At 53.9% G+C, this 13,555-nt stretch overlaps 1 protein-coding gene across 1 annotated transcript; it reads left to right on the forward strand.

Annotated features, from left to right (window-relative positions):
* Positions 1 to 9,202: 9,202 nt before the first annotated feature.
* LOC119949972 (E3 SUMO-protein ligase PIAS3-like) lies at positions 9,203 to 12,908 on the forward strand. The gene is made up of 11 exons (XM_038771829.1): positions 9,203 to 9,466; positions 9,769 to 9,853; positions 10,079 to 10,129; positions 10,349 to 10,436; positions 10,641 to 10,748; positions 10,872 to 10,977; positions 11,169 to 11,239; positions 11,438 to 11,598; positions 11,699 to 11,811; positions 12,068 to 12,439; positions 12,733 to 12,908. Exons 1-11 carry the CDS (start codon positions 9,229 to 9,231, stop codon positions 12,906 to 12,908), a joined length of 1,569 nt encoding a protein of 522 aa, XP_038627757.1. The 5' UTR covers positions 9,203 to 9,228.
* Positions 12,909 to 13,555: the final 647 nt, after the last annotated feature.

Genomic DNA, 13,555 nt, shown 5'->3' on the forward strand with positions numbered 1-13,555 from the left:
CATCCCGCCCTCAGCCCCACAGCACCTATGTACATATCTGGAATTTATCAATTTCTATTAACGGCTGTCTCCCCTCCTAACTCCTTGTGGTCAGGGAACATGCCTACCAACTCTGTTATATTATAGTCTCTCACATGCTTAGTCCAGTGCTCTGCACACGGTAAAAAACAGTTGATCGATTAATAGATCAATTGAAGTCCTTGAGTGCTGGGCCCACATGGGGTCAATTTCGGAAGTCAGAAAGGTCACCTATCTGCGGTTGGCTCAAACTGACTTCAGGTGAACCTTGAGGTGAATTGCTTCTATGAAAGTGCCATCAGGGAATTCTGGTATTAACTGTCTGCCAAGATCGTTTTTGTTCCAACTTTTGGTAGTGGACACAATGTTTACTGAGCACCTTATGAGTGCTTGGGAAGAACAACAGAAGCACAAGGCATGCTCTTTGCTCTTAATAATTAGAATACTGATAATTAGTATGATATTTGAAGTGCTTAGAACAGTGTTCAGTGCTTAGAACAGTGCTCGGCACATAGTAAGAGCTTAATAAATACCATAATTATTATTAAGCACTCATTTATGTGCCAAGCACTGTACTAAGCAGTGGGGTAGATATAAGGTAATCAGGTCCCACATGGGGTTCACAGACTAAGTAGGAGGGAGAACAGGTTTGGAATCCCCATTTTACAAATGAGGAAACTGAGGCCCAGAGGAGTTAAATGACTTGCCTAAGGTCACACAGCAGGTATGTGGCCGAGCCAGGATTAGAAGCCAGGTCCTCTGACTCCCAGGCCCGTGCTCTATCCATTAGGCCACACTGCTTCCCTCAGGAGCTTCTTCCCTGGCAGGGGAGCTAGACAGAAAGATATTCACAAGCAGTGAAATCAGAATCAATATATTGAATGTTCAGTTGAAATCTGTGCATGTATAAATCTGTGTGTGTGAGTGTGTGTGTGTACATGTGTGTACATATACAGGTTCTGAGGATGGCTATAAATAGATTCAGGAGTGGAAGCTATTGCATTGATCCACTCTGGGGTGTGCATGATCCAGGCATTATTGTGGGGAAAAAAAAATCACTCTGTGATACCTAATGAATGCAAGATGTCTCAAGCCGGAAACAGTTAAAGTAAAATATGACACTGAAGAACTGTACTCGATATGTTATTAGCCACATAAATACTCTCTTGGTCTTTCGTACTCATGTAAAAGAAGGTTAGACATTAAAATCATCTCTTCCAAACCTATGAAGCGGACAGAACCCTCTCCAGTAAATGAATAAGGAAAAGATTATGCCTCTATCGATGCACGTCTTAATCACCACCTTTAAACGGGTTTTTCAATCTCAGTATTTATGCAATGGAAGCCATGCCTCAGACCCGACAGCTGCCGTTGATTTATTAGTTGATTAAGTCCTGGGCATATTTTAAAGGTTTTTCCAAAGGTTCTGAATGAATTGCTGCCTCGGAAAATAAAGCAAAGCTATCCCGAGGAAAGAGGAAATTCACAGGGAGCAGAAGATGTGCTAAGCTTCCCAACTAGCTTGCAAATGATCTTTGGTCTTAGCATAGCACTGCAGACTTCCCTGCCCAGTCTCTGAATGTTTTATTATGTAAAAACCAGGAGCATGGCCTCATGGGAGAGCCCAGTACTTTTAGTCCATTTGTCATTTAATTAAGATCTGATAACAAATCCTCGAAGCAAAATGCAAGAACTCTTTAGAAATAACTCACCAACAACAAAAGCCCGATAGTGTGAAGCTTCCCATTGGTCCTCGGCCAAACACGTCATCGTTGGACCTTGGATAGGGTATGGACCTGGGAATCAGAGGACTTGGGTTCTAATCAGGAAGGATTATCATCAACATTATCATCATCAAGAGGATTTATTGAGTGCTTCGTCTATGCAGGTCACTGCACTTGGGAGAATACAATACAGCCCTCTAGACTGTAAGCACACTGTGGGCAGGAAACGTCCACTCTGTTATATGGTACTCTCCCAAGCGCTCAGTACAGTGCTCTACACACAGTAAGTGCTCAATAAATAGGATTGATTGATTGATTGATACAATACAACAGATTGGCAGACAGAGTCTTTGCCCATGACAAGCTTACCGTCTAGAGGGGAAGACAGCCATTAATAGGAATGAATAATTCACAATACATAATTTAAAGATATGGACATAAGAGTGGGGTTGAGGGTGGGGCAAATATCAAATGCCCAAAGGTCACAGATCCAAGTGCACAGATAATGCGGAATGGAGAGCGAGCTGGGGAAAAGAGGGCTGAATCAGGAAAGGCCTCTTGGAGAAGGTAAGTTAGGCTTCGAAGGTGGGGAGAGTGGTGGTTTGATCGAGGCGCAGTGAGTACGCTGGCGCTAGAGGAACGAAGTGTGCGAGCAGGGCTGGAGTAGGAGATTGGTGAGGTAAAATAGGAGGGGGTGAACTAATTTGAAGCTGATGGTAAGGAGTTTCTGTTGGATGTGGAGGTGGATGAGCAACCACTGGAGGTTCTTGGGGAGTAGGGCAGCATGAACTGAACATTTTTTAAAAGGATGATCCATGCAGCAGAGTGAAATATGGACCGGAGTGGGGAGAAACAGGAGGCGGGGTGGGGGGATCAGTGAGGCGGCAGATGCGATAGTCAAGGCAGGATAGGGAAAGTGATTGGACCAGCTTGTAGCAGTTTGGATCAAGAGCAAAGGGCAGGTTTTAGCAAAATTGTGAAGATCAAACTGTCAGGATTTGGTGACAGATTGAATATGTGGGTTGAATGAGAGACATGAGTAGAGGATAAGGCCATGATTATGGGCTTGTGTGATGGGAGGACGGTGGTGCTGTCTACAGTATTGGGAGATTGCGGGAGAGGACAGGGTTTGAGTGGGAAAATGAGACTTTCTGATTTGGGCATGTTAAATTTGAAGTGTCAGAGAGACACCCAAGTAAAGCTGTTCTGAAGGCAGGAGGAAATGCAAGACTACAGAGAAGGAGAGAGGTCAGGGCTGGAGAGGGAGATTGAGAGATCACACACATTGAGATTGTAGTTGAAGCTGTGGGACCGAAAGAGTTCTCCGAGGGAACGAGTGGAGATGGAAACTAGAAGGGGACCCAGAACTGGGCCTTAAGGGGCTTCCACAGCTGAGGGGTGGGAGGCAGAGGAGGAGCCTGTGAAAAAGACTGAGCAGAAGCTGCCAGGGAGTTGGGAGGAGAACCAGGAGAGGACAGTGACAAGTGAGGCCAATGTTGGATCAATGTTTCCAGGAGAAGAGGGTGGTCGACAGTGTCGAAGGCAGCCGGGAGGGTGAGGAGGATTAAGATGGAGTAGAAGCCATTAGAATTGGCAAGAAGAAGATCTCTGGTGACCTTTCAGAGAGTGGTTTCTGTGCAGTGAAGGGGGCAGAAGCCAGATTGGAGGGAGTCAAGGAGTGAATTGGGGTAGAGGAAGTGGAGGCAGAAGGTGTAGACAAGTCATTCGAGGAGTTTGGGGAGGAACAGAAGGAGGGAGATGGGCGATAACCTGAGGGAGCTGAGCGGTCAAGGGAGGGCTTTTTTAGGATAGGGAAGACATGAGCATGTTTGAAAGCAGTGGGGAAGAAGCCACTGGAAAGTGAACGGTTTAAAGCTGGTGGTCAGGGAGGTAAGAAGAGAGGGGCAAGTATTCTGATAAAGTCCAAACTGTTGGGGCCAAGGCACCGGTGGAGGGGGTAGATTGTGAGAGGATGTGGTAGCTCTCCTTTTGAAATACTGCTGAGAAATAGAGGGCAGTCAAAGAAGGGGCAGAAGGATGGAGGGACTGGAGAGGAGCAGGAGAGATTTTAGGGAGATCACACCTGATGGTTTCAATTTCATCAGTGAAGTATATGGCCAGGTCATCGGGGGCAAGAGATGGGGCGGCGGGTGGTGACAGGGAGTTTGAGGAGAGGGTTAAATATCTGAAACAGCTAGTGCAGGAAATGGGCGTGGGAGACAATAAAGAAGGGGAAATGTGGTTGCCAGACTGAGGAGAAGGCAGAGTTAAAGTAGGTGAGAAGGAATCTGTGATGGCCGAGGACAGCCTGGTGTCTCAATGTTCACTAGCAGCACTCCACAATCGAGCACAAGAGCAGACTGTGGAGATGATCCAGGGCTGTGGGTTGTTGATACCAGATCGGCAGTGGGGCAGGGGAATGAGAGAATGGAGTTGAGTGGAGAGGGAGGTTTTGACGGCATCCTTTGTGTACCAAAAGAAGGTAGTTTGGGTTTGGAGATGCGGCATGGTGACTTTAGAAAATTGGAGGGAATCACAAGACTGGAGGTCTCTGTAGGGGGATAGAATGGATTTGTGGGGAATGGGTTAGTGGGAAAAAGGCAGGTGGAGAGAATGTGATCAGCTAGAGGGATGTCAGAGTGGGCGAGGGTAAAAAACATACAGTGACTGGAGATGATGAGATTGAGAATGTCCAGGTCACAACCAGCTCACAGTCTAGAGAGGGGGGAGACAGACGTCGATACAAATAAAATTACAGGTCTATACATAAGTGCTGTGGGGCTAGGGGGACGAGGAAGGGGAGCAAGTCAGGGAGATGAAGAAGGGAGTGGGAGATGAGGAAAAGTGGGGTTTAGTCTGGGAAGGCCGCCTGAAGAAGATGTGCCTTCAGTAAGGCTATGGAGTGGAGTGAGAGTAATTGTCGGTTGGATTTGAGGGAGAGTGTTCCAGGCCTGAGGTAGGACATGAACCAGGGGTCGGCAGCAAAACAGGCGAGATGGAGGCACAGTGAGAAGGTGAGCACCTGAGGAGCAGAGAATGTGAGCTGGGTTGTAGGAGAGAAGCGAGGTGAGGTAGGAGGAGGCAAAGTGATGGAGTGTTTTAAAGGCAATGGTGACGAGTTTTTGTTTGATACGGAGATGGATGGGCAACCACTGGAGATTTTTGAGGAGAGGGGTGACATGTCCTGAACGTTTCTGTAGAGAGATGATCTGGGCAGCAGAGTGGAGTACGGGCTGGAGTGGGGAGGGACAGGAGGTTGGGAGGTCAGCAAGGAGGCTGAAGCAGCAATCAAGGCAGGATAGGATAAGTGATTGTATTAACACGGTAGCAGTTTGGAGGGAGAGGAAAGGGTGGATTTTAGCCATGTTGTGAAGGTGGGAACGACAGAACTTGGTGACAGATCGAATATGTGAGTTGAATGAGAGAGAGGAGTCAAGGATAACACCAAGGTTAAGGGCTTGTGAAACGGGAAGGATGGTGGTGCCGTCTACAGTGATGAGAAAGTCAGGAAGAGGACAGGATTCGGGTGGGAAGATAAGGAGCTTGGTTTTGGACATGTTAAGTTTGAGGCGACAGGAGGACAACCAAGTAGAGACATCTTGAAGGCAGGAAGAGATGTGAGCCTGGAGAGAGGGAGAGAGATCAGGGGAGGAGATACAGATATGGGGATCATCTGCATAGAGATGGTAGTTGAAGTCATGGGAGTGAATGAGTTCTCCAAGGAAGTGAGTGTAGATGGAGAATAGAAGGGGATCCAGAACTGAACCTTGAGGGACCCCCACAGTTAGGGGATGGGAGAGTCAGGAGGAACCCGCGAAGGAGACCAAGAATAAACAGCCAGAGAGATAAGAGGGCAACCAGGAGAGGACAAAGTCAGTGAAGCCAAGGATGGTTAACGTTTCCAGGAGAAGGGGATGGTCGACAGCATTGAAGGCATCTGAGAGGTCGAGGACGATTAGAATGGAATAGAGGCCATTGGATTTGGCGAGGAGATGATTGGTGACCTTTGAGAGGGTGGTTTCTGTGGCGTGAAGGGGACGGAAGCCAGATTGGAAGGGGTCCAGGAGAGAATTGGAGAAGAGGAATTTGAAACTGAGCCCGTTGTGGGCCGGGATTATCTTTATTTGTGGCTGAACTGTACTTCCCAAGCGCTTAGTACAGTACTCCGCACACAGTGAGCAATCAATAAATACGATTGAATGAATGAATGAATGAGAGAAAGTTGGTGCAGACGACTCGCTCAAGGAGTTTGGAGAGGAATGGTAGGAAGGAGATGTGGTGATAACTGGAGGAAGCCGTGGGGTCAAGGGAGGGTTTTTTTTAGGATAGGGGAGACATGGGCATGTTTGAAAGCTGTGGGGAAGAAAACATTGGAGATCAGACAGTTGAAGATGGCTGTTAGAGAGGGAAAGAGGGAGCAGGTGAGATTTTTGAGAAGGTGTGAAGAAATGAGGTCCAATGTGCATGTGGAGGGGGTGGCATTTGAGAGGAGGCAGAAGATCGCCTCTGGAGATACTGCTAGGAAGGATGGGAAAGTTGAAAGGGGGGGTGAAAGGGGGAGAGACTGAGGAGGGGCAGGGGCAATTTTAGGGAGCTCACTTCCAATGGTGTTAATTTTCTTAATAAAGGAGATTTCCAGGTCACTGGGGGCAATGGAGGGAGGAGGCGGGGGGACAGGGGGCCTGAAGAGGGAGTTAAATGTCTGAAACAACTGGCGAAGCAGATGGGCATAGGTGTCAGTAAGGGAAGATAAATAGTCTTGTCGGGCAAAGGAGTGGGCAGAGTTAAAGCATGCAAGGAGAAACTGGAGGTGGACAAAGTCAGCCCGATATTTAGATTTCCGCCTGTCCCGCCATGGCTTCCCGGAGGGTTAACCAGTGTTCTTTGGGGTACATGCATCCATTTCGGGGTTTTCATGGGCTACTTCTTCAGTCCGTCATCACCTTTCCTGGCGAGACAATGGCCTGTAGCTATGCATATGGACGCTCGACCCCCGCCCCCCCATCCACGGGGACCATCCACCAGCCCGTTCCCCCCAGAGGTTTGGGGTGGTCTGGGGGAGTCCGCGGCAGCATTCCCCGCCATTCCTTCGGGACAGCCACCACTGGCCCCACCGGCCCCACCGGCCCCCAAGGAGGAGCTCCTTTGGGGCGGGAAACGTGTCCGCCTGCTCTGCTGTGGCCTGTCCCGCCCGGTGCTTAGTCCGGCACCATAAGGATGGATGGACGGACGGATGGACAGTGCAGAGCGCAGCCCACTTCCTGCCCGAGGGCCAGAGGAAGTCCGGCAAGGAGGCAGTGTGTGGGTGGGGCAGAATAATAATAATAATAATAATAATAATAATAATAATAATAATAATAATGGCATGTGTTAAAAGTTTACTATGTGCAAAGCACTGTTCTAAGGGTTGGGGGGGTACAAGGTGATCAGGTTGTCCCCCGTGGTGCTCACGGTCTTCATTCCCATTTTCCAGATGGGGGAACTGAGGCCCGGAGAAGAGAAGTGACTGGCCCTGAGCCCCCCGGCCGTCGGGGGGCGGCGTTGGGAATAGAACCCACGGCTCGGTCCGCCTCCCAAGGCCGGGCTGTTGGGCGCCTTCCCGCCGCGCGCCGGCACGTGACTGGGGGCGCCAACGAGCCCGCGTGCAGGGCGGCCGCGGTCTCCCGGCAACGGGAGGCCCTCCGAGCCCCCTGCCTGCCCCTCGAGCCCTCCGGGCCTTCCTCCCCCTCCCCCTCCCCGCCGATTGGCCGCCAGATCCCGCGAGATTTGGCCGGTCGGCCGAGAAATAAAAAGGGGGGGGAGGGGCCCTGCGGGGGGTGGGGCGCGAGGGCGGTCGACCGTTGGATCCTGTCAGGGCGGCGGCTGTCCGACGGGCTCCCGCCGGCTCCGTCCTCGTCCTTCGGCCTCCGGCCTCTGGCCTCCGGCCTCCCCCTCGGCGCTCCCCGCGGCGCCCCGGGGACCCCCCCCCCCCCTCCCGGCCCAACTTCTCCTCAGTCCGTGCTGTGTGACCGACCGATCGACCGACCGACGGAGCAGGCACCGGCTGAGGGAACGCGGGGCCGTCGCGTCAGGCTCCCGGACCTCAGCGGCCCAGGCAGGACGCAGGTATTGACTGGGCAGCGGATCCCGCCCTCGGCCCTCGGCCTCGAGGGAAACAGGGAGACAGGAAGGGAGGGCGGCCGGCACCCGGAGATCGTGGGCCTTCCTCAGGGCTGCAGCCCGCCCGCCTTCCCACCTGCCTTCGGGCCCGACTTCCCTCCTCTCTTCCCGCCTGACCCGCGGCCCGGGCAACCAAGGGACTTCCTCCCGCCCGACTTCCCGCCATCCTTGCCGTCTTCTCGCCTTCCCGCTTCCCTTCCCTCCATTCTTCCCGCCTTCTCGCCTTCCCACCTCCCTTCCTGCTCTCCTTCCTGCCACTCCTCGTCTTCTTGCCTTCCCGCCCCCCTTCCCACCATCCTTCCCGTCTTCTCGCCTTCCCGCCTGCCTGCCTTCCCTCCGGCCCTCGCCTGGCTCCCCCGCGATGCCGCTTCTCACCTCCCTTCCCCTGCGGGGCCTTCCTTCCCCCGAGCCCTACCACCAGCGACGCTTCTTCCCGCCTGCCTTCCCTCTTCCCTTCCCCGCCACCCTTCCCGCCTGCCTTCCTGCCACCCTTCCCACCCGCCTTCCCCTCCTCCCTTCCCGCTGGCCTCCTGCCCTCCTTCCCTTCCCCCGCCACCCGGGTTGCTCCCCGCACTTCCCCCCGCCCGGCCCCACCTCACCTAGAGACCCCGCCCCCCGCCCCCACCCATTTCCTGTATATATGTATATATGTTTGTACATATTTATTACTCTACTTATTTATTTATTTATTTTGCTTGTACATATCTATTCTATTTATTTTATTTTGTTAGTATGTTTGTTTTGTTCTCTGTCTCCCCCTTTTAGACTGTGAGCCCACTGTTGGGTAGGGACTGTCTCTATATGTTGCCAATTTGTACTTCCCAAGCACTTAGTACAGTGCTCTGCACATAGTAAGTGCTCAATAAATACGATTGATGGTGATGATGATGATGATGATTTCCATTCCCCTTCCCCTCCCTCTCTCCCCCACACTCCAGCCCGTAGACTCATTCTTTTGTTGGGTTGGGTTCCTAAGCGCCTTGTACAGTGCCCCTCACACAGTAAACGCTCACTAAATATGATATAATGCATGAAGGAATGAAGGAGTGAGTGAGTGAATGCATGGGGGCGGGAAGGGGAGCGCCTTCCGGGCCCCGCCCCTCCCCAGGGCCCCGCCCTCGCCCTACCTGGGCCCCCGACTGGTTCATGGCCCCATCTCCTGCCCCGGCCCCGCCCCCCGGGGCCTCAGGGGCAGCGAGGAGGGCCCCATCGTCACCATCAGCCTGTTTACCAAGCCCTTACCTTACTGTGTGCACAGTGCTCCACGACGCCGACCTCCCACCCCTTTTACATTTAGTGCTCGGGAGGCCACCCGTCATTCCTAGACATGGATTCGGACGGGGATGGGAGCCCATTCGGATCTCCACCTGCATCTTCACCTGTATCTCCACCTGTATTCTCATCCGGATCCTCATCAGGAACCCCACTCGAATTCTCCCCTGAATTCTCACCCGTATTCTCATCCGAATCTTCATCTGGATCCCCACATGCTGGCCCCTGTGTCACGATGGAAGAGCTGCCTTTCTATGAAGTCTGTGCGGAGATAGTAAAGCCCACCAGACTGGGTGAGGCTGCGGCCCCGCCCCCTCCCCCACCTCTTCCCTTTCCAGCGGGTCGGTGCCCCCAGGCCTCCCTTTATTCCCTTGACCAGGCCCCTCTCCTCTGCTCCCAGCGGTTTCCCCTTATGGTTGGGCTGGATTCCTGGTACCAACGTTTACTCCCATAAACTTTCCCCTCCCGAAGAGTCCCCACAGCTGGGGTGAGGCTGGGGGCTACGGGAGCAGGAACGATCTCTTGGCCTGCTCTAGGAACACCCTCTCCCCAATTCCCCACACACCTCTTCTGTAATCTCCTGTTGTGTCTCCAGTACCAGAGGACTCTTTCACATCAAAGAATGCAAATTTGCTTTTTGTGGCCAGCTCAGAGTTGTTTGACAAGATCCTCAACAGCAAGTAAGCATGACTTGCCCCTTCCCCACCAACCCACTGCAGAACCGGGCAGGGTGTTCACCTTGTTCTTCCCCAACTAGAGCCGTGTCCCTCTCCAACTGGGTTCCTCGGGATGTGTCAGTGTGGTTGTGGAGGGCTGCCGCCATTGATTGAGATTGGGTGTGGGTCGGGGTGGGCAGCTTTTTGAGGGACCTTTCCCCACACACCTCCACATTTCTATTTCTGCAGAAGGATCGAGCTTTTGAATAAGAATTTCAGTAGCTTGCAGCTGCTGCTGAGGTATGATATCCCCCTCCTCCCTCAGTGGAGTTCCAGTTGGGTCGATGGGATGGGGAGGGGGGTGGAAGGAGGGGGTTTGGGCAGATTCTCGGCTGTTCTCTCCTCCAAGGCACTCTCCCCAGCTCCAAGAGGTGGTGGGAGGGAAGGTGGAGGGAAAGGTAAAGGTCCTCTCTGCTGACTGGGCTCTGCCCCTCCTCCCGGTTCCACCTGACCCCACAGGATGTGCGTATGGAATACTCAGCACCCGCAAGCTGACCGTTTTCCTCTGGGCCTGATGGTCAGTGTCAATCAGCAGAGTTTGGATTTGGTGAGTGGCCCATCTCATACCTGGGGCGTGTTTGGGAGGGGAAGAGGGGGAAGGAGCAGGGAGGTAAGTAGAGGGCAGGAGTGGGGAGAAGAGGAGAGTGGGGGATAGGGACGGGAGGAGAGATGAAGGGAGGAGGGGAGGTGGTAGTGTGTCACCTACGTAGAGTGATCTGCCTGGTCTCTGATCACTGCCTGTGCCCCAAAGGGTGAATCTGACCACATAGCTCAGCCGCTAAGTATCACCCATCTGGTCCACCTTTCGGACACGGTGGCCAACAGAATCCTGATCAGTTGGTCTCCGAACGAAACACGGGTGAGTACGGCTGGGGCAGGGTGGGATGGGGCACTGGGCTTTGGGGAAGTGGGGGTCGGGGGGAGATGTGTACGGGACACAGTCCTGACCAGTCTCTCCCGCCCCCTCCCTGCCCTCACCTAGGACTTTGCTGTGGCAGTGTACTTGGTGATGAAGCTTACCGTGGATGATTTACTGAAGAAGATGTGGGCCGACAGCATTTGGCCTGCAGATGAGACCAGGGCCTTGAGTGAGTGACTGCTCTCCCCCACCCCATCCTTGGGGCCCTGACGTCCCCCTCCACCTCTGGCCCCTCCCCGCCCCCCTTCTACTTCTCAAAGATGAGTCTCCCCAGTCCACAGCCCACTGGTCCCCGGGCCGAGCCACGGCCTCTCTGGCCGAGCTCACCCCCTCAGTCTCCTCTCTCCATCTCCATTTCAGTTCAGGAGAAGCTGGAAGACGACTCAGAAGACAGCACAACCGAAAGCCTCTACATCTCCCTCATGTGCCCGGTGGGTGTGGGTGGTGCCCTGAGGGGCTGAGACTCCGAGTCGGGTGTCTGGAAAAGGAAGGGGGGTGGGGACGAGGAGAAACGTGGGTGAGCATCTGAGTCCCAAAGTGGAGGTGGGGACTCATGGTGGGTGAGCCGGTGACCCTCCCCCTCCGCCCTCCAGCCAACCTTTCACTCTGTCCCCACCCCCCTGACTCAGGTGGAAAACAAACGTGTGTTTCTGCCCTGTCGTGCACTGACCTGCTCCCACCTGGAGGTTTTCGACGCAGCCCGGTACCTACAGTTGAATGAGGAGGAGGGATCATGGATATGTCCCGTGTGTCACTCCCCTGCTCCGTTTTCCAAACTCATTCTGGATCGGTATGGACACTGACAGCTCACTGCTGACCCCTCTCCTCCGAATACCCCCACCCTACTCTTTCCCCGCTGACCAACTCACGACTGCTCTTTCTCCCTTCAGGTATTTCCTCGATGTCCTCGAAGCCAACATATTGTGTGAAGAGATTGTGATATACCAAGATGGGTCCTGGAAACCGATACTCTCTGACAGAGATTTGTTTGATTTTTGTGATTGTGAGAGTCCCACCCTTCTATCCCACCATCGCTCCCTCCCCCTACCTCTGTATCCCCCCTACTCCCATCTCACCCCACCCTGTTCTCAGTTCCCAACTCTCCCATCCCAACGCCCAGCCCTGTGGGCCACGGTAACCTGGAGCAAGGGCCCCAACCCTCCATACCCACAGCCGACACGTTGGGAGGGGCAGCCCCCTGGGATGGGCTGGGCTGGGCTGGGCTGGTGAGATTCAGGCCTCTCTCTCCCCACTCACAGATTCTCCCCCGCGATACAAGAAGCTAACTGTCTCTCAGAGCACGACAGAGAGCAGCAGCTCGGAGGGAGACAAAGAATTTGAGCATGCTCCCAAGAGGCTGTGTCCAACCACCACATCAACCATCCCGGCTGCCACGATCCATGTGACGTGCAGTCCCACGATCGAGCTGCCTAGCTCCCCATGGGCGGGCCCAGGGACAGCTGACCTGCTCTCCGAGCCCCCAACATCCCCTCTTCCCTCATCGAGTGCTAGCACCGTGGAACAAGAGCATCCGGTCACAGTCCAGAGTTCGGCTCAGGCCCAGAATGTCCAGGCTCCAACTCTGGAGTTGCTAGATACCTTGCTCCAACAGATGAATGACTATGCACGGCGTAAGTGAGGGCCCCTGGGTACCGATCTCCCCTCTGTGTGGCCGAATGTGGGGTGTGCACACGCCCAGGCATACATGTCCGTGTTGGCGGGCGTCTCAGTACCAGTATCTGTCCTCGTGTGCTTATTTGCCTGGCCTTGTGTGTTACTACTGAAGCTGCATGTGTGTCTCTGTGTGCACGTGTTTGTGTTCCCACGTGTGTCTGGATGAATTTATCGATTGATTGGGTGAAGGTGGATGGGGCTGTGAGTTGAGATGACCTGGATTTAATTCCAAATTTTTCCTCCTCCATAGAACTGGATTTTCCTGAGTATGTCGACTATCATAGAGACGTGAGCCCTGTTCTCTTTGCTTACCTGGATCCCCTGCTTTTCCACCTTCCTGCCCTCCTCCCTTCCCGGGACCCTTCTGACCCCTCACCCCTGGACCCCACTCACTACAGGCTGTCCCAGTACAGATGGGGAAACTGAGGCTGGGAAGGAGCACTCTCTCCCTTCCCTTTCCTCCCCTTCCCTTTCTTCCCCTTCCCTCTCCCTCCAGCTCCTTCCTCCCCTTGTGGGCACTGGGAGCCGAGAAAACGGTTCTCCTTTCAAGTGTCTGTGCTGGGGGCGGTGTAGCTGGGTGTGCGCGCATATCTCTGTGCATCCTTGTGTTTGGGGGGGGAACAAGGAGGTGTGGGATCTCTCCAGTGGGTTGGGGGGTGCCAGATCTTAGGGTCGCTGCTCCTGTGCCCCCTGGTAGGGCTGGGTCTCAGCTGGTCCTATGCTCTCTCCCTCTGCAGCTTTGGGCCTCATTCATCTTTACCCATAAGAACACTTTGCGCTCTGGCCACAATGAAGGCCCCGTCCATTTCCAGGACCACGACCGTGACCATGATGATCTCCGTAGCCATGACCATTCCCACAACCAGGGCTGGGACGATTTCCCTGACCATGACTGTGACCCCCTTCCCACCCCAGCTCCTGGCCCTTGTTCTCAGTCGGTCCCACTGTCACCCCCTACTGAGCCCACCCCTCCGCAGAACCAGCCTCCGTATCTCTCTCATGCCCAGGGGGAAGGGGACAGGGATCTCCCGGCTTTAGCGCAGCACCCTGCACCAGGTCCTTTGGCTCCAACG

This window comes from Tachyglossus aculeatus, chromosome X1 (assembly GCF_015852505.1).
Source record: "Tachyglossus aculeatus isolate mTacAcu1 chromosome X1, mTacAcu1.pri, whole genome shotgun sequence".
NCBI classification, from domain to species: domain Eukaryota; kingdom Metazoa; phylum Chordata; class Mammalia; order Monotremata; family Tachyglossidae; genus Tachyglossus; species Tachyglossus aculeatus.

Bases quoted from the DNA above. Each gene is read 5' to 3' on its own strand.
- LOC119949972 (XM_038771829.1), top strand. From the start codon at position 9,229: ATGGATTCGGACGGGGATGGGAGCCCATTCGGATCTCCACCTGCATCT. The intron at 9,854-10,078 runs GTAAGCATGACT...CTATTTCTGCAG, and splicing joins GACAAGATCCTCAACAGCAA to AAGGATCGAGCTTTTGAATA. The intron at 11,240-11,437 runs GTGGGTGTGGGT...CCCCTGACTCAG, and splicing joins ACATCTCCCTCATGTGCCCG to GTGGAAAACAAACGTGTGTT.